The sequence below is a fragment of the Zeus faber genome, assembly GCF_960531495.2.
Source record: "Zeus faber genome assembly, chromosome: 13".
Classification (NCBI taxonomy): domain Eukaryota; kingdom Metazoa; phylum Chordata; class Actinopteri; order Zeiformes; family Zeidae; genus Zeus; species Zeus faber.
Genome location: NC_137198.1, coordinates 28,752,489 through 28,774,384, shown reverse-complemented (window position 1 = coordinate 28,774,384; position 21,896 = coordinate 28,752,489). Strand labels below are relative to the sequence as shown.

The 21,896-nt window shown below is 42.1% G+C and overlaps 1 protein-coding gene across 1 annotated transcript in view; it reads left to right on the top strand.

Annotated features, from left to right (window-relative positions):
• adck1 (aarF domain containing kinase 1) overlaps nt 1–21,896 on the top strand; it is a 187,333-nt gene that overhangs the window by 151,895 nt on the left and 13,542 nt on the right. The window contains exons 8-9 of the mRNA XM_080012942.1: nt 8,446–8,595; nt 10,651–10,848. Of these exons, the coding sequence (XP_079869068.1) occupies nt 8,446–8,595; nt 10,651–10,848 (348 nt within the window). The remainder of the gene's footprint in view (nt 1–8,445; nt 8,596–10,650; nt 10,849–21,896) is intronic.

Below are 21,896 nucleotides of genomic sequence, written 5' to 3'. Positions count from 1 at the left end.
CATTGCAAACTGTCAAGACAAAATTTAATGCTAACTGGTTGCCATGATTTCACAAGGAGTCAGAACCCTGAACTTGGCAATGACACACGTCCATCCCCGTCTGGCTGAGTGGCATGCCCAGGGAAATAACACACATGCATGAAAAATCACACACACACACACACACACACACACACACACACACACACACACACACACACACACACCGAACACACACACACGCACACACACACACACACACACACACACACACACACACACACACACACCGAACACACACACACACACAAACCCCATTTGGCAACAGATATGTTGGACAATGACAAATACACAATGCGCAATAAGTCCTTTATTGGAATCTTTGTTTTCTCTCTCTCTCTCTGTCTCTCTCTCTCTCTTGCTCACACACACACACACACACACACACACAGAATAACAAACTCACTAATGTCCACATCGGCTGACCGTTGACCAATAATGATGAGCATTATTAGACAGCTGATTAGTTAGATGGAGGACATTATAAAACAGGCAGACACACACATTTCGACGAAATGGATAGAATTATTAAGTGTGTGTGGCGTCTGCCGGCCTCTGTGTTTGAGCCACGATGTGTGTAATCAGAAGATGGATGAGGGCCCAAATAGACTTTCCTCTGGACTCTGCCCCCATGACGTGACTGGAATGGAACAATGATTTCTTGTTGTTTATATGCTGTTTTTATTTTTTGCTAGATTATGCACTGTAGAGGGTTTGGTTAGAGAGTAATGTTGGAGTATGGTGAAAATAAAAGTTGTATACATTTTCATAGGCACAGGAGTGCCATTGTCAAGTGTGTGCACTTCCACATCTGGTGTATACCTTGGCAAACCGGTGGGTGGATGGGTTTGTGTGCTAGAGAGAGAGAGAGAGAGAGAGAGATTATACTTTTTATTCATCACCGGAGAAAATTAAATAAAAATTATGATGTATTTTTTATTAAAATGTTAACTTTAAAATGAAAATATATTGTTATTATATATATATTATATATATATATATATTATATATAATATTATATTATATATTATATTTAAAATAAAATGGTATGTTTTACATTGACCCCAAATCACCAACTAACTGCTACACACCTTTAGTAAACAAAATTGATTTATTTCCAGTATTTGCAGTTTACAATGTTTATTAAGCCTAATTTTGAGTCAAAATTGGCGTTTAATGGCTAATATTAAGAGAGTTTGCACATGTAATGGTCCAATTTCGATAACAATTGATTGATTATTTCTCTATTCAACTTTAGTAAATGATAAATATAATTAAAGCTGCAAGCAGTGATGACGGCTTCACGCATGTACTGGTGGGAAGCATCCCACCAGTACATGCGAAAGTGCACAGCTGTGTCAACCAGCAGGTTGACAGAGCTGTGCACTTTCGCGACCTTTGGAGACTGCTAGACAAGTAAGATGATATTTCCTGCATGGAGTGCATGGCGGTGGACATGACGTATTGCACATTTTGTATCACCGCCTGTGTCCACTGTGTAGGGCTAGAGAACATGGACCAAACATGCATTATGTTGCTGTATATCATGTGTAGACCACACAATGCAAATTTCTTGTAAATTTATGTTTGTCATACAAGGCTTACCAGTAGGTGGCACTTTAACTCAATATTGGCACCTAGACGTCTTTAGCCTGGGACTCTTATCAAACATGAATTTTGGGGCGGATTGGACCATGTACAGAAGAGTTAAAAACCACTTCCTGTTTTGTGCCGAAACATGGAAATTTGACGCCTTGCCACGCCGACGCCGTTTGACAAAAACTCAAAAGGTGAACAGCTTTTCATCGTTAGGGTCTTTTATATACGCTGACCAAGTTGATGTGAATCTAATTAACCGCCTAGTTAGGGTTCGTTAAAGTACTCCTGTAAAATGCAAAAAATACACAAAGATTTCACAATAAATTGTCGTGTTTAGGTATAGGTCATGGCACCAAGAGACCTTTCAAGTCTTGGGTTGTTACATGTGCAAACCAAATTTCGTACATCTAGGCGAATTGTACCGCGAGGGCTACTTCGTTGAAATTCTGTAGGGGAGTAGAAGTCTGTAGGGGGGGGCGCTATCGAGCCATTTTGCCACACCCATGCGCAAGCCAACCCTAAGAAGGTATACATTTTCACCACTTCTCACGCATGTGCAAAGTTTTGCAACTTTTTTGAGCATCTTTAGGCCCACAAAAATGCGATTCATTTCTGTTAAGACAAATATTAATAACAAGAGCTGCAAGCAGCTGTGCACTTTTGCGACCACTAGACAGATTATTTCCTGCGTGGGTGAGATTTGATGTGTACAGTCGAGTTACAAAACATTTGCTGATTTGTGTCGAAACATGGAAATTAGGCCATGGCGTTAGACGAAAAACGTAAAAAAAAATGTCATCGTAATGGTCTTTTATATATGCTGAACAAGTTCAAGATGGAACTGATTAACGTCATATGAGGAGTTTGTTAAAGTAAGACCCCCTGTAAATGGCAAAAAAAATACACAAATATTTCACAATAAATTCAAAATGGCTGACTTCCGATTGACCTAAACTTCCTAGTTTAGCTCATGGCACCAGGAGACTTTTTTTAGTCTTGGGATGTTACATCCACCTACCAAATTTCATATATGTAGGTGAAACGTACCACGAAGACCCATATAAGACAACAAAATACAGCCTTCTGATGCGTGTGCCAAGTTTAGTGAGTTTTCAAGCCTCCCAAGCCCCTTAAAAACAGCTTCCTTTTTTATGGTAAATAATGTGACATCATGGCAACGGCGTTAGCATCTTCAAGGTCTGAAGACTTCTGGCCAAATTTGAGGTTGATGTGCTTAACCAGTTAGCAGTAATTATTAAAAGTGTAGGGCCTGTATTAGGCGAAGCCCTGACTATAATTTAATATTGGTCTGTAGAGTCTTCAGGCCAGGACTCTTATCAAACATGTGAAATTTGAAAAAGATCTGACCATGTGGAGTCAAGTGGCACTTTCATGCCAAGACTTACCTGGCTCTTTCGTGCTCAAGCCCGAATAATTCCTTGCATTACAATTGGGCCTTCGCACCACCTGGTGCTCAGGCCCTAAATAAAGCTACAGGCAGCAATACGCAGGGTAGTCACCCCTTTGTTAAATTGTGATGGCAGAAGTTCATGTTCCGGCCTGGTGAGGTCTGAGCCACTGCGTGTACGGTTGCCAATTTCAATGTGGAAAAATAAGGGACACCTTGAGCAGCGGCCCCATGCCTCGGGGACACAAATTAAGTGGGGGTCTGGAGGTCCTATATGCACCAATTTGTGCTCTTTATACATCAATTTCAAAGTCCTCTCTGCTACTCTCAACTTCAATGTAAAGGAACTAAAGAGTCAATAAGAGTTAAGCAGTATTACTTTGTAGAACTTACTCTGCTGGATGTCAGTTGTCCTCAGAAGCGTATATATTTATGATACACTGTGCTTTGTGTAATTCAATTGTCTTCTGGTAACACTTAAACATAATTTCTTTCAAACATAAATAAAAAAAAAAAAAAGAAAAAACAAATGCTGCTTTCACACAAGCACTGTACTGAGCTGTATGTGTGAACGCCAATGTCCGAATCTGTTGGACCGATCATAAACCAGACTTTACCCAGCCAGCACCCTAGTACAAAGTCTGCGTAATGTCCGATTGAGTGGTCTGTGTGTACAGAGCAGGTCAGTGTCCGGAGAATTCAGAGCGAGCAAGAGGGCGTGACGCGTGTTGATGACATCTCTATCATGCGACTGGTGACATCATCGACACTCCCACTCGCCAAGGGTGAAGAAGTGTAATTTACCTTTGTGCGGATCTTTGTGCATGAAGCGTAGCTGCTTCTTACTCCTTTCTGCTTTCCCTAACAGTATATTCCTTTCCACTCTTTTGTTTATATTGCGGATATGTCCAAATAGAGAGTATCAATGCTAACAAATTACTGATAAATTGGTAGCCTTGTCCACCACCTTGGGTGTGCTGTAAAACTCTGTAGCATCATGCGTCTCGCCCTGCATCTACAGGCTCTGCCCCTCGCCTAAACCAGAGTATTTCCAGGTAAGTGTACACGCGTCTGACACGGAAAATCTCTGCTTGTGTGCTACATGTTTGAAAGGGCAACTCCGGACAATGTCCGGACCTGATTATCCGTACATTGTCCAGAGTTCATATGTGAAAGCAGCTAAAGACACCACACTTTGTAACTTGTTATGGTTAAGAGATTGTATCTTATATTCCTTTATTTAAAGATCAATTGTGACTATATCTGTGAGTGGCGATCTGTATAAGATCTGTGATTTCATCGTTGCAGCATATGTCTGTGCGTGGCGCCATCTTTGTGCGATTGTTGATCACAAACTCCATTCACAATACTGAACCGCCGACCTGTATAAAACCCATACCACACCATGTTGGAACTGCCCCGTATTCAAATCGTATTCAGATTGCCTGCGGATTCGTCGGATCCATGCCATTCAAAAAAGTTTTGACGTCAACTATCTCTGCAAGTGCCGCCATCTGCAATGCTATCATGTGACCTGTGCGGGCTGTCGATAAAAAAATTGTTTTTTCACTAAATTATTTCACAATATCGACATCGCGATAATATATGATTAATTGTGTTCCAAATCAAAGTATATTGTTTCAATCGCATTGTGATCATACATTGCTCAAGTGCCCTTGAGAAAGATACAATTAATTCTAATACAACAAGTGGTGAAAAGTTTGATTCTTTTCAGAGATTCGACTCTTTAGGAGTGACTCAAGATTAGTTTGGGTTTCCTACTATTTGTTCATTTGATTCGAGCCTCAGTTCAGCCTGTGACTGTGTGCAGTTACCAAGTAGTGAATTTCTTTCTTTCCTTAGGCGCTCAACCTCCTAATTTAATCCTCCACAACAACTAGATCAGCAGAGAGAGAGAACGGGAAAAAAGGAAATGTGGATGTAACAGCACCATTACAACACATCTGTTTCCTGATGATGTGGTGTGACTGCAAATCTGCCATTGCCGGAATCCATTTTGTGGCAGCCGTCATGGGGGCTATTCAGTATCATTTCGCCAAAAGCTAAAATCCCTGTCTGTCTTCCTGTTTGTCCCCCTGTTGTCTCTCTGTCTCTTAGTATCTCTCTCAAAGTTTTAGCAATTTCTTCCCTGTTGTTGTTGTTATTCTCTCCTTAATGGCCACAAAAAAAGGAGCAGATTGAAACATGTCATGACAGGGCTCCTATCCTGGGTGAGTGTGGGGATGGGGGTACTACCTGTTGCTCGTTCGACCAACCAATGAGCAACAGGTATGCAGCCACCCTGACCTAATCACCTAGATCCAGGTCAGGTCTGGCTGCTCACAACGTACGTGTGGGTAGAGACCCAATGTTTTTGTTAAGTTGAACTAAAATGGCGTTTGTCATAGCCAGCAATTAAAATCATGCTCGGAAAGTAGTCTACTATAATTGTATTGTTTATTGTTATTGTTGTGTATTGTATTGTTTTTTATTTAATATTTTATTTACGTATATATATATATTTTTTTACTGCATTTGCTTCAATCACTGTGACTAGTGTAATAGCACATGTTTAATAGCACACGTACTATAGCAGTTTAATAGCACATGTATAACTCATGAAATATAATTTTTTTTTTTTTTTTTTTATTGATCTCCAAAAACCTCCACAATTGAATCTGAATCTGTTTATTTGCCAAGTGCAGGGGATTTATACAAGGAATTTGTTCTGGTGAGGTTTGTTGTATTTCATAAAAAATAAACATTACAACATTCAACATCAAAAAATAAAAAGCTTAACAGTCTGAAAATATGTAATGAAATGATATAATAAAAATGAAGTAAAATTAAAAAAATTCAAATATATACAAATAGCCAAACAATAAACAGTGAAAAAAATATATAATACAAAACAAATAGATATTTAAAGATGTAGAAATATGTAAAATGTGACTCCGCCACTCTATTGCCTTTGTACTGAACTGGGTGGGTTTTTGTCATAGGTCGGTAGGTTGGTCATTTTGTGTGACGGATGTCCAAATCTGCTGGGGTGTGCAAGTAGGGACCTGTCGAATTTATGAATGGAATGAACTTAATGGACCTCAAGCAAAGGTGATGGGCATTATCCTACACACTTTTGGGTTCAGTTAATTTAATCTCAGTCTTAGCCTTGAGTATTTATAACTCACTTTAATTTAGAGGATCGCTAAACTGGTTTATTCATATACATATTTCATGAAAAATATGTATCATCAAGCTTGCTTTTATCGATATTGCTTACCTATTCCATGGTGTGTTATTGAAAACTACTTATTGTTATGTCTTCTTTATGTCTGTCTTGTTCGATGCTTTTTATTATATATATATATATATATATATATATATATATATATATATATATATATAGGGTTTTTTTTAAACACGTGTCAGGAGAAATGGGAGTCAAACCAGATTGCCACCACTGGCATAAGTGACTGCCTTTAGTCTGACTGTTCCATCTCCAACAAGTGAGACAGAGGAAAATATCTCAGAGGGATTACAACAAAGCTAAACAAACACACAAAAAAATCGCTATTATATTTTCTGGATTTGTCGATTTTTCTGCTCCAGTGCATCAAGCCGGGCATTTCACAGGAAGTTGTTGAGTGCGATCAAATACGACAAACAGGGGGAGAGGTTTAGAATCACATCTGAGACACCTGATTTGTGTAGCGGAAGGGTTTCCAGCATTTAATCAGAGACTTGTTGCCGTACATACACACTCTTTTCAATTTTTGGAACTGCCTTTATGGACAAAAAATATTAGTGGAAAGTTCCTTTTTAAGCCGTATATCAGAAAATGTGTTTATTGTGCCTTTGTCCTGTGTCCGCACTAAGTAGCATTATCTGGAGGATGTACGCTCCATTTAGACTCTAGTGTGTGTGTGTGTGTGTGTGTGTGTGTGTGTGTGTGTGTGTGTGTGTGTGCGTGCGTGTGTGTGCACGCACGGGCGTGCTCATCATGACACTTCACCATAACCACACCTGTTTACAACTGTCTGCATGAACAAGAATTTCGTTTTCCTTTAGATTAAAGAACTGGACAAGCTTTAGCTTGTTTTTATTTTCGAACACACATCACAACACATGCAGCTACGGCTGACACACACACACTCGCAGATGGAGGCCATGAAATGTCATATCCGCATTTATCTCATCAAAGCTTGTCCTTCCTCCGGGGAGCAGGCCAGAAGCTGTGGGCAGCTTACAGTACAGCACCTGGGGACCAACTCAAACGATGTTTGTTGTGCATGTTTTTAATGCGGGTTCTTATGATGTTATATGGGGGAAACCCCATGTGAGCATGGGGAGAACATGCAAACTCCACTCCTATTCAGGAGATACCCTTCAGAGCGTGGTGCCAACAGTACACCAGGCGCGAATCGAACCCAGGACCTTTTTGCTGTGAGGCAGCAGTGCAATGCACTGTGCCACCGTGCGTGATAAGTGCAATTGTCAACATATTTTTCATTTAAAGGAGCATTCCACCACAAATAATCACAAAATTGTTTCTTGATACCTCCGTCTCATTTCGGAGACATCGCTGCCTTTTTTGGCTGGCTAATGCAGCCCCTGCCAAAAACGTAGCAAATCAGGTGGAAATGCATATCAAAACAACACATTCTTGTCCCCTCATGTAAATAGGCAGAACCACAAGGAGCAGGTAGCTTGTTAGCTGACAGCTAAGTCAGCTTTATTTTTTGAAATGTCCTGATTTGATGATTATCTCAGTTGTGCTTATGAAACAGTGTGTGGACTACTGGACAAGGCGAGTTGTGGGTTCGGCAACACTGTTTTACACTTACAGACTACACTCTGCCTTCCACCGGACTCGTGAGAATAGTGTGCACTGCTTGCCTCTCATTGGCTCTTTCTGTGGTTGTTCGTAGAATTGAGTCATGAGCCACTGCATTCCCAGATTGAGCCCGAACAAGATTAAAACAATAATATTCTTTTACATTTATTAAAAAAAAATGCGGAGCTACCTCAGTTTTAAGTCAGTGGTAGAGCAGGTACCCAGGCACTCTCCATAGTTTGGAGCTGTAGAGAGCTGGTTGAGGTCATTGTAAAATTCTGTAGCCAATCAACCGTTCCACTAAAAGGAGAGATTATTTGTCTGTTTGTGTATTTCTTCATTCCTTTGTTTATTTCTGTTTTTTTTGTAGATTGATTTAGTTGTGTATATAGAAGAAAAAAGCACCTGCTAAATGACCTCATGTTATGTTGTGCAATGTGGATTTAATTTTTCTAATTCTTAGTTTCTGCATATATTTATAGATAAGTTTGTGTTCTGCATTTTGTTCTTAATTTGTCCATTTCTTTCATTGTTTGTGCCTTCCCCCCCAAAAAAAACAAAACAGATATCGGAGAACTTGGGCAAGATGTACAGCGAGATGATATTCGTGCACGGCTTTGTGCACTGCGACCCTCACCCAGGCAACGTGCTGGTGCGCAAGTGTCCCCGCAGCAACTCGACTGAGATTGTGCTCCTCGATCATGGCCTCTATCAGGTGGGCAAATCTGGGGCCCCCGCACGCCACAGAGCGCCCAAAAGAAAATATCATTTGTTTTCATATTGCAGGTCCATTTTTCATGCTGCCGAGTCCTTGGGGGTTAATGGTTAAGAGGGGGAGGGGGAGGTGGAGAAAGAGGGATGCTAGTGTGTGAGAGAGAGATGGAGGCAATACAAACCCACAAGGAAAATAACACAAAACTCACAAATGCACACTAGATACAATACTAGATATTAGAGATGCAGTAGACTAAAAGCTTTTTGATCAAGTCCTGATTGGATGTTGTCTTCAGGGGGGGGAGTGTGGTGTGCAAATGCATACACACACACACACACACACACACACGCTCACACAGGTAATTAATACTCAGAAAGGCGCTTGTATGTTCACATGTGAGTTTTGCGCACTGCTGAGATTCAAAGGAAGATGGGGGGGGGTCACTGAGAAAGAAAGATGGCAGAAAAAGATGGAGTTGATAAAGGGGAGAACCAAGAAATATTACAGCAACATAGATATTCAGACACACACATACACACACACTCTGACTCCCTCCCCTCCCTGGGCCATAATGGCACCAATTTGCACATAGTGATTTTTGATTTAAGCCGTCACTTTAGAGTAGAACATAAATCAACATCCAAAACACACACACACATACACACACTCATCCCGAGTATATTAACACAGTGTGTGTCTTTCCCAGTTGCTATGCAGTACACTCCTCATGCTTCACCCTGCTGCAATATCAATTAGACCCTGCTTAGGGTTTTTTTTTGTCTTTTAATGCACTGCAGTGCACTGTGGGTATGCAAATGGAGGCAGAGTTTTTTTTGTTTTTGTGTTGTATTGTTGTTGTTTAACTTCGAGGTGCTAAGAGGGAGATGTCGAGCTCCAGCTAATGCATTATGGCTCGGACTCCATCAGTAGTCTCCTACCAGAGTAGGGTCCATAAATGCACAGCAAGGGCCATAATTACACGGACGCAGGCAGAATTCAGAACTCTTGATCAGGGAGCTGGGGAAGTGAATCAACTCGCCAACCCCATGTCGCGAGCCAGAATGGCATATCACCTGCCACATGCTACATTTTCGTCATCTCCAGCGCGCTTCAGTATGTGAGTAAAAAGACATATTAAATCAGTTCTGCAAAGAAGGGTGGGCTTAAATTCCTCCACAGTGACGTGAAAGACTGATATCAAAGTCTTTCAAAGTGCTAAAGGTGATGCAACCAGTTATTGAGTTCAAGCGGGCGATGGACAATATTGCTGCGTCCGAAATTGCATACTAGCATATTCAATACATGAGCATTTTTAGCACATCCCATATCATGGTGTGCACCAAATAGTATGTGGAAAGTACCAGGATGGCATCCTAAGTCCAGGGAAATTTTGTAGTATCCACACACTGAAACAGAAGAAGAAACAGTCTTTATTTGTCATGCAACACACCACAACACATGCTTGCACACACACTCACACACGCTTTTGATGGTGGCCGGTGAAATGGATCCTCTGCATTTGACCCATCCTGCTTGTCCTTCCTCTGGGGGCACAGCCAGGAGCAGTGGGCAGCATACGTAGACGCGCCCGGGGACCAGGTGATAAGTGTCCATCGCTGGTCAGACGATGATGGGTGCATGTTTTTGGTGGGGGTCCATACTGACGTGAGGTGGAGGAAACCCCATGTGAGCACGGGGAGAACATGCAAACTCCACACAGAAAGGCTCCTATTTGGGAGATAACCCGCCGGAGCACGGTGCCAACAGCGCCTCAGGCGGGAATCGAACCCAGGACCTTCTTGCTGTGAGGCAGCAGTGCAATGCTGGAATCTCCTATCAGGTTAGGACGGCTCTCAAGCTCTCTTAGCTCCTGGTTGGAGATCGTTGTTTCCTCAGTTAAGAAAAACTATGCCTAAAAGTAGGACCAATTTTGTGATGACTGACAATCTTTGGCCATTCCCTTTCCTTTGAGACAAATTTCCTGCTTTGAGACACTTGAGGAATACGGGCCCGGGAGAATGACTGTCTTTATCCTCCAACCCCTTAACCTCCTAGGTGCTGCAGCCCGAGTTCAGGTTAGACTACTGCAGGCTATGGCAGGCCCTGATCGGGGGCGACATGGCGGGCATGGAGCGCTACAGCCGGAGGTTGGGGGCGGGCAACCTCTTCCCATTGTTCGCCTGCGTACTGACGGCGCGCTCCTGGACCTCTGTGAACACCGGCATCAGCTCCACTCCCATCACACAGTCGGAGGTAGGTGGCGCACGCACACGCGTTGAAAACCTGCGTCCTTATTACCCACCGTTAACTAATAAAACGGGTTGAACCGGTTTGAATTAGTACTTACATTGAATGATTAGGTTAATAACAACATCGGGCTAGATGGATCTATTGGCACGATGGCAATGCACATCACAGTATTTGCTTGTGATTCCAAAATGTACTAATTATACAATTTTTATTCTGATTCCTTATAGCTATCTTGCACTTGTATCTGGTTGAATTTAGAAACAGGTGCACAGGCACTTAAAATATGCTTTGATTTTTTATATTCTCTCATATAAGTCACTTTGGACAAAAGGGCTTGCTAAATTAACAAATTTAAAATGTAAAAGTTAAGAATCACCCACAATTGAATCATGGTGTCAGTTTAACATATAAAGAGAACGTTTGGGTTGTAACTTCCAGTCATTGCTGATCAACAGCATTTACAAACCCCTTTAAGCCTTTACTAGAAGAATTTTAAGGATGCATCTAATTGCTTCCTCCTCAGGCCAGTTCCAGCTATTGGTGATATTCACAATTAATTCATTCATTGGACTAAAATCGTTGACAGTTCTGATTTCACGTCTTTAAAGTTTTTTTTGATAATATTGCCCCAAATTGATAACAAACAACTCTTTTCAAACTTGTATAGTGGAAACTGGTTTGTGTATCTCTAGCTACAGTATAAGCAGGATAACATTTTTTGAATTCTCCATTGTTATACACCAATCAGCCACAACATTAAGACCACTGAGAGGTGAAGTTAAAAACATTACTTATTTTATTCCCATGGCACCTGTCAAGCGGTGGGGTGTATTAGGCAGCAAGCGAACAGTCAGTTCTTGAAGTTGATGTGTTGAAAGCAGGGAACATGCGATCAATTGTAAAGATCTGAGCGACTTTGACAAGGGCCAAATGGTGATGGCTAGACGACTGAGTCAGAGCATTTCCAAAACGACAGGTCTTGTGGGGTGTTCCTGGTATGCAGTGGTAAGTACATACCAAAAGATGTCCATGGAAGGACAACTGGAGAACCGGCTACAGGGTCATGGGCACCTAAGGCTCATTGATGTGCGTGGGGAGAAAAAGCTAGCCTGTCTGGTCTGATCCCACAAAAGAGGTACTGTAGCACAAATTGCTGAAATAATTAAGGCTGGCTATATTAGAAAGGTGTCAGAACACAAAGTGCATCACAGCTTTCTGCGTATGGGGCTGCGTATCCACAGACTGGTTAGTGTGCCCATGCCCCTGTTCATCATCAAAAGTGCCTACAATGGGCATGTGAGTGTCAGAACTATACCATGGAGCAATGGAAGAAGGTGGTCTGCTCTGATGAATCACATTTTCATTTACATCTTGTGGTTGGCCGGGTGCGTGTGCGTCGTTTACCTGGGGAAGAGATGGCACCAGGATGCACTATGAGAAGAAGGCAAGGCGGCGGAGGCAGTGTGATGTTGGGTCCTCAAATTCATGTGGATGTTACCTTCACACTTACCCCCTACATTGTTGCAGAACAAGTACACAACTTCAAGACAACGGTATTCCCTGATGGCAGTGGCCTCTTCCAGCAGGATAATGCGCTCTGCCACACTGCAAAAAATGTTCCAGGATTGTTTAAGGAACATGACAAAGAGTTCAAGCTGTTGACTTTGCCTCCAAATTCCCCAGATCTCAACCCCATCGATCATCAGTGGGATGTGCTTGAACAACAAGCCCGATCCATGGTGGCCCAACCACGCAACCTAACGTCTTTTGGCCATATACTACAGGACACCTTCAGAGGTCTTGTGGAGTCCAGGCCTCAATGGGTCAGTGCTGTTTTGGCGGCAAAAGGGGGACTTACACAATATTAGGCAGGTGGTTTTAATGTTGTGGCTGATCGGTGTATTTAGAACTTAATGTGAGACTTTCAATGTCCTTTTGTATGTGTGTGTCTGGGACATGGTGTTATTATTAATCACATATTGATCGTACGCTACTGTATTCTCTTGTACTGCATGGTGTCATAGCACACTTCAGAAATCAGCAGAAATTGTCAACTACTGAGTTTATGCATTAACTGCTGAAATTGTATGGTATTGAAGTTAATCCTTGAGACATATTTGCTGCCTGAACCCTTCAGAGAGAAGTGAAACACAAAAAAGGACACATTCTTTCACCCCAAAACTTAAATGAACTTCATTTCAACACACCTATTATGGATAAATACATATATGTGCTACCCCAAATTGGTACCTGCTGTTGTCGAGAAGAGCACAGACGAGTGCTGATGCCTGGTTAAACGATAGTTGTGGAGACAGAAGGGCTGACTAAGGCCCTGTTCAGACCTGGCGGTTTGTATCCAGATAGAGATAGACCTGCACATGTTCTTCCATGAGTGGTGTTGTTATTTCATGCGTGCTTCCTTCAATTTCCTCGCGGCAGAGCGCTCATGCTTTCCGTCAGCCGTTTCCTGTGCTTTCAGCTTGCATTCATTTTCTCTTGTCTACTTTGCCTCACATCTCCTTCTTCCCTGCCCCATACGTCCTCATGCCCTCACGATTCCTCTACGGCGAAATACGTGATGTTGTGTATCATATCATGGTATGTATATCGTAATAAAATGTACATCGTTCTGGCAATCCATGGTGATCACCTGTGTTGGATGGATTACACTTGAAGTCCCAGAATTACATTTGAAACGGCAAAATATTTTTGATATTTACATTTTTACTGACAGAAGTGTTGTTTCAGAGTTTGGGCTGAGAACATGTCACCTGACCAATTTACTTGTCTCAGATTGGTTGAAACATTTTTTCCATTTTCATGACATGCTTGTTAAGTGAAGGCAAACCAAAAATGTCTCAACCTGTCAGTTAATGAACATGGCGATATGAACTAGCCAAGGAAGAAACGGACAAAGGAAATGCCGTAAAGTGATGAAGTTCACGTTCAAGTTCCAGTTCAAAAGTTGCACGACAACAATACAACTGTAAATTTTAAATATCTTCATTGTGTCTGTTTTCATTATCTACTTACTTTGCTCTCTCTCTCTCTCTCTCTCTCTCTCTCTCTCTCTGTCTGTCTCTCTCTCTCTCTCTCTCTCTCTCTCTCTCTCTCTCTCTGTTTGACTTTTTCTTTGGGCTGCTCTGGAGTCAAGCTGCCTTCCCTCACACATTAGATGAGGATAATAACCCCTGTCATCACCCTCCCTCTTACAACAGCACTCATTTTTTTCCTTCCTTTTGTGCATCTTATTAGCGAAGAGCTGTCCGCCTGCCATTTGTCCTCGCTGGAGCTTTCGCATGCAAATGAGGCCTCTGTGCCTCAGCCCCCATCCTGGGGATAGCCAACCAGACTCCCATAATTTCCACTAATTACACCCTCCCCCACCCTCTCATCCCTACCTCACAATGCCCTCACCCCACTATAGTTTTGGAATGGCAGGTGGGGTTGGTTGAGGGGTTGGCAGATTTTGGCTGTGCGTGCAATCTTTAAGGTTTGTGTATTGTGGCCCTTAAGTTTAAACATGTTAAACATGTCCTATACTTGAGATACGTGAAATATATTGTCCACAATTTTGTTGTGTAGCCCTACAACCTTCCCCTTGACACATCGCCGGGTCTTGACGGTCTTGCCAGATGATTATTTACCTGTCTTGGTGCCGATGGTAAGACTGTATTGCCTTTTTCAGGACAGCTTTACAGGTAAGGGATAGCCGATAGTACCCCACATCCTAATTTACTTCCCACTAGGTCAGTTATCAGATTTCAGTGGCTCATCCATAGCTTATACCATTTGTTCACAAAGACAAGTATTTTTCCAGTCTGCGATGTGGTTAACTTACTTACAGCAGTTCTGATTGGTTACTTATGGTTACATTTTTACCAGCACATCATACAAACCTGATATCATCATGGAGTTTGCGTACAGGTGTAGGAGCAGGTCTTGAAGAGGCACTGAGCATAATGTACTTGAAATAGAAACTGGTTCTGTAAAATGTGACCCAATGCATTTCGGGGAATCTTTTTTTTCCACATCGTTTGAAAGTGGAGAATCAGAGCTTCCAAACAAGGTGTCACTTGTGCAAATCAAGCAAATATTTTTAAAGCTATGACTTGTTAATGACAAGGGTGTGGCAGACTGTGATTCTGAGATAATCACCTCCAAAGTTTTACCCACACCAGGTTCATTCAGCCAGCTCCCAGAATGCCAATGGGGTTGGCGGATAAACAAGCCTCATGGCTACTTAACATACTGCTGAATGGGCCAATCACGAACAGCGTTGAACAGCGTCAACAACACACAGCTATTTTCGTTTTTTAAAAAGCTTTTATCTAACAGTAAGAATATACTGTTTTAATGTTTTATAAATGTGGAATTATTTTAACAGTACGGACAACACAACAAAATGTAGAGTCTATCAATTATGAGTCTCGGAAAATCTGAAATCTGAAAATCTGCCAATCACCAACCTCAACGGACTTCATCACGTCATTAACTTCTTCCGTTGTAACAACAACGAGCGTATCATCGGTCTCCTCCGGTGTTTCTTGAAAATATTCCATTTCATCGTCACATTCAGGTTGAAGTCCGCTGTTTGAAATGTTCTCCAAGTCCGGGATCATAAGATTCAGCGTCGCTGTCGTTCTCCGCATTGCTGTCGGAGAACTGACTATCATCGCGGAAAATGAAGTCCAGTACGCGCTGCTCACACTGACTTGGATCTAACGCACTGGTCAGATTAAGGTCCGCGATATGATTTAGATCTTCCTCCACCCGCTTCTCGTAATCCATAACAACACATGGAAATGAAAGTTTTCACAGAGAAGTGAAACCGGATCCTCGTCTTGTTTATGGAAGTGATAACGTTGGTATACGCCCCCTCCACAATGACGTCTCTGTGTGTGTGTAAAAGTAGTATGATTTAAAGCAGGGGTGGGCAATTCATTTTTACAAGGGGCCACATGAGAGACCTGAGCTGTGTCGGAGGGCCGAACCAACCATAACTTCAACTTAATTCTGCTCAATATTAATTGTCTCCCATTGTAAAAAGCAGTAAATTATATATTTTGATTAGCTGCTACTGGTAATCAGTAGAATTAGAATATTCTGTAAATATTTATATAAATATATGAAATTGTGGTGTAGGTCAAATAGGAAAATTACTTCGATAGAAGTAAACCGTAAAAACAATCCTGACATTAGTTTTTCATTTTATTTTTAACATGTTAATCTTCACAAATACTGAAAAAGGATTTTGCAGTATGTTAAAGATAGCAATTGGTCTACAGATACAAAAAGCAATAAGTGCTTTTAATGTTTTTCAGTTCATTTTACATTTTGCTCTGTCAGATTTGAACAACCATCCATTGTCACACCTGCCAGCTTGTCCCATTTCAGTCCCAACTTGTCAGTTGTTGTCCCTTTCATTGACTGCATGGCTGCCGGCTCCTCCATGATTTTAAAGTTTGTCCCACGCTTGACTATTTTACCCACGTAAGAAGATGAGTAGCTGGGCAGTGTCACATACATCACAGCTCTCATCCAAAGCCAGGGAAAAATTGTCAAAGTTGACCGCTCTGTTCTTCTGCTGAAGCTCCAGATTCCCTGTGATGTCCTCAACCCTCCTCGTTACAGTACGTCAGGAGAGGGCCACATTCTCAAATGCTCCCATTTTCTCCGGGCATATGAGAGCTGCAGAGTCCAACAAACACTCCTTAATAACCTCTCCGTCAGAAAACGGTTGACTTTTTCTAGCGATTTGGTGGGATATGATATAACTTGTCTTGACAGCTGCATCTCTGGGTGTGCAAAGTTTAGTAAAAGGTCCTTGTTGGTTTTGCAGGTTAGCTAGCAAAGCATCCGACTTCCTTGCGCACTGTTGATCAGACAAGTTCTTGTATTTCTCCTCGTGTTTGGTCACGTAATGGCGATTCAAATTGTAATCCTTGAACACAGCGACCTGTGTACCACAAACTAAGCACACGGCTTTACCTTTGACTGCTGTAAATAAATAGTCCATAGTCCATTAGCGGTCCATGTCTTGCTGAAAATGCAGTATAAATTTTTATTTTTTTTGGTTTGAGCTGACATTTTGAGAGCTAACTGGCCAAGATCACTTGTAGCTGTTCACCCACGCATGTGCGCACTTACGTAAATAAAAAAAAAAAAACAGCACACTTTTCAAAATAAAAGCAACACAGTTGTATTGTACAATTGACCTCACGTGGGCCGGACAACAACGCCTAAAGGGCCGGATTTGGCCCACGGGCCTTAAAATGCCCAGGTCTGGTTTAAAGGTTGAACTCTACCAAAATGGTTACACATTGTGACTTCACATCACATGGAATATGGATGAATTATAAACACCTGGACTCTCACTTTAAAGGAAACCATCGATCAGCGTTGTTCAGCGTTGTTCAGCGCTATTAAGCGTCTAGGTAAGTGAACTGTGTTCCCCCATGTAATCTAACGGGAATATTTAACTCCACAGTTTAACATTTTTCTACTATTTATAAATCAAACTCGGTTTTGAAAATACGTTGAGAGATTAAAAAAACCCCACAAAGGAACACGAATCTGGAAAAATCTAATTTTCCTTCAAGAAAGGTTTTTTCAACTTATTTGGCTGCTCCTGGCGAGTTTAGAAATGCGCAAGATGGCAGGTTTTACTGCGGTGGGTCACAAATGTGCATCACCCTGCCATGAGAAGTAGGTCAAATTAGCAAGTAATTCCTTATTAATTCAGCACCATTCTTAAGAGGCATCAAAAAGTGCTTTACAGAAGGGGAAAAGAAAAAAAACCAGACTGAAATTCAACCAAAACAAGGGATTCAAATTGTTTACGATACAAAACAACATTGAGCAGTTTCGAACACCCGCCACCCAAGTGGCTTTTCAGGGACCTCCGGCACAGAAAGACTGAAGACGGGATTGTTGACACTAGATTTTTGTAGAGAGTGGGCCAGTTGGAATAAGCCCAGTAGCAGATAGACATGTGTCATGATAGGGGCTCCTCTCCTGAGTGAGTGTGGGGATGGGGGTTTTACCTGCTGCTCGTTACACCAACCAACAAGCAACAGGTATGCAGCCACTCTGATCTTGGATCCATCAATTACCTAAATCCAGGTCATGTATGGCTGCTCAAACCACAACATCCCCACACCACATACCCCCAACACTAAACTCAGACCAGGGAGAATACCTGGCCGATGTCCTGAAAACAATCACACTCCAGAAATCATTACTTTACCGCTCGACAAGTGAACTACTACACTAGTATGCTAGACACTAGTATTCTGGTGCCATTTAATGCTTTGAATTTTATGAGGAGTATCGCTATCTATACTGTATTCAAAGCCTAGCTGGGAAACCACTGTACAGTAAGGGATTATTGGGGCTCCGCAGCTGGTTCTGAATCCGCATTTTGGCACTGTTTGAAGGAGGGGATGATGAGTCACTCAATAGAATCAGCGGTTTACATCATCGGTCTCCGTGCACATCAAAAATGTTACGGCGAGATAGAGAAAGGATGAAAGAAAGAAAAATGAAAAGTCTACTCCACTCATCACTACTCATCATTGTACTTGTCATTCAAATTTGCTTATGGAGGTCCCTGGAAGCAGTCAAGTTCAGACAGTCAAGTCTGCCGATTCACAGCTTCTAACATAATGGTGCGTTCAAAAACCTCTGATTTTTGTGAACCCTTCAGACAGTTTGTGGGAGTCTAGTTTTTCTATATTTGTAGGGCTTCCAAGTTCTTTCCAACTTATTTTTTAGACTGTTCTAAACTAATCACTGTCATTAATCTTTGGAAACCAATTAATTATAGTTACCTTTGCAGAAATGACACACGCAACTATCTTTTCTCTAAATCGCGGTTCATTAATTTAATATGTTCAAGCTCTCTGCGTTGGTAAATGATTATTAAATTACTACATAGGCCAGTATATTCTTACTCTCTCCCTCTGTCTTTCTCTCTCTCTTCCAACCGGTTGTTCAACTTTTTCCAAATGATCTGCTGTCACAGCACTGTGATAGCACCGCTGGTGTTGTCTACCAATACCCATTTATAAGTATGTTGAGTACGTTTATAAGTCAAAGTAAGCAATATGTCATTGTTAATGTACCTTTTGTATGCATGTTTTTTTATTTGAAGTTCAATGGTAAAGCAGAGATTTGTGACAACACAAGAATATTTATGTACCTAAAGGAAAATTACATTTTAAAGTGTGAATGGTATCTTAAGATGTTCTGTGAAAAAAATGATCAAATCTCCTTTTTGGAAAAAAGCAGGAATCTTGCATGCAATATCAAAATATGTGTCATCATTCTTCATCTTATTACTGTAAGTTTAGACTTAAACACATTTTCACTTATACGTGGTTAAATTTCCGATTTTGTGAAAGAAACGTCTAAACATACATTACATGTCTAAACAAACATTACACAATGTAGGATAATTTCAATTCTGATGAGTCTGATACCATCAGGGGAGATCTGTATGACATTCCAGTGTGAATTCACTGCCACACGTGATGCAAAGCGATGCAAGGATGTCTTTGAACCTAAACTGGGCTGTGGCGAAGAGACTGTTATCTTTAAAGGCTACATTTGCAATTTTCAACTCCAAGGCCTTATTCAAAATGTTGGTTTTGCACAGTGGTAAGCTTCTCAACAGTAAAGCATTTTGCTATGAAAAGTAATATTTTATGGGAACCAACATTTTAATCAGGCGTGGGTTGAAAAACAGCCAACCTATCCTTTTCAAGATGAGAGTAAAAAAACCTAGCATGTGATAAAGTTCTCTCACATCTGTTGTCATCATTTTCTACTGCTTGCTTACAAAAATGTGAAACTCCCCTGACACCTTTGGATTTTAACCGCCTTTCAGTCTGCCGTAATTTTGATGCAGTCACAGGAGAAAGGCAGCCGCTTCTCACCCGCCTTCACTTTTTAGAGAGAGACCGACAAATAACGAGCTGGCAAATGGGCTTCGGTGTGTAACCACCGTCTGTGTTGTGATGGCAAATATCAAAACCCGGGAGGCAATCTAGACCATTTTAGGACCTTGCAGGGCATTGCGCCTGCGCAGTAGGGGCCCTTAGTGGGCTGTGTGCTTTTACATGCAACGCTGGACATCACTGCATTTCCACACACACACACACACACACACACACACACATGGCTAATGGTGTCATTTTGTGCTATTTACCTGTAGTGGCAAGAGGCCTTTGATGTAGAACAAGGACGAACACTGAAAGTTGCAATGGATAAACACACAAATAAACAGAAGCCCACTACATCAAAGAAGGTGCTTTGTTGCTATGGAGACCGCCTCCACTCCAGTTCTGTTTATATAAAAATTCAATACATATATATATATATATATATATATATATATATATATATATATATATATATATATACACACTGTATGTATATATATTATTTTATTTTATATATATTTTTATTAGTGTCAGGTAGACCACTTGGGGGTGAGAATCCAGGCAAACATGATCCCAACACCCTTATGACACGGTGAACATGAAGACCAAGTTTACCCTGCCCGGAACAGGGTCAACGTTACCCAGTCCAGGAACCAGGCCTTGGAGTGGCGATCACAGGCGAGTCCGACCCTAAAAGACTACGTGGGACCATTGTGTGGGCTCACCACCCGCAAGGTTCAGGGTAGGGTGAGGTGCAATGCCCGACGTTATGGACTTGCGCAACAGAAAGTCTCTGAGGAGGAATGAGCCTGAACTAGTGTGTGAGATTGATTGATATCAACTAGATATAGTTGGGCTCACCTCTACGCACAGTGTTTGCTCTGGAACCCAACTCCTTGATAGGGGGTGGACTCTCACCTACTCAGGAGTTGTCCAGAGTGAAATGTGCTGGGCAGGTGTGGGGATACTGAGAAGTCCCTAGCTGCTGCACAGTTGGAATTTGTCCCAGTGGATGGGAGGGTCGCCTCAATGGAACTACGACTTGCAGAGAGGACTTCCTGACTGTTGACTATGTACAGTATATGCACCTAACAACTGTTCAGAGTATGCTGCCTTCTTGGCGAAGGTGGGAGGGGTGCTGACTCCAACGCTCATGTTGGCAACGAAATACTGGGGGTGATTGGGGGGAAAGCCCCCCTGATCCAAATCCGAGTTGTGGGTTGTTATTGGACTTCTGTGCTAGTCATGGATTGTACATAACAAACACCATGTTCAAGCATAAAGATGCTCATATGTGCACTTGGCACCAGAGCACCTTAGGCCAAAGGTCAATGATCGACTTTGTAGTGATTTCAGCAGACCTGCGGCAATATGTTCTGGACACTTGGTGAAGAGAGGGCCTGAAATGTCAACTGATCACCATCTGGGGGTGAGTTGGGTCAGATGAAGGGGGAAGCTTCAGACTGACCTGGTAGGCCCAAATATGTAGTGAGGGTTAACTGGGAACAACTGTTGAAGGCACCTGTCCAGAATGACTTAAACTCTCACCTCTGGAAGAGCTTCTCCTACATTTGGGAGGAGTTTGGGGCGATAGAGTCAGAATGGCTCCTGTTCAAAACCTCTATTGTGGAAGCAGCTGTTAGGTCAAAAGCTGATCGGTGCCTGTCATAGTGGCAATTCAAGAACTCCCTGGTCGACACCAGCAGTTGAGGGGGCTGTCAAGCAGAAGAAGGAGGACTTTCGACCAGTTGAGCTTGAGGGACTCCTGACTCTGCAGAGCGGTATCAGCAGGTGAAAAAAGGCGACAGTAACAGCAGTTGCGGAAGCAAAATCCAGGGTGTGGGAGGAGTTCGGAAAGGCTATGGAGAAGGACTTGCAGGCGGCCTCAAAGAGGTTCTGGAAAACATTTTGGCAACTCAGGAGGGGAAAGAGGCACATCGCTCAAAAAGAAGAAGAGTCTGGGTGTCAGAGTGAGGTTGTTGGAAAGCTCCTCAGTGGCAAGGTGCCAGAACTGGATGAAACCTGTCAAGAAATGCTGAAGGCCCTGAATGTTGTGAGAGTGTCTTGGCTGACACAACTCTGCAATGTCGTGTGGACATCAGGAGC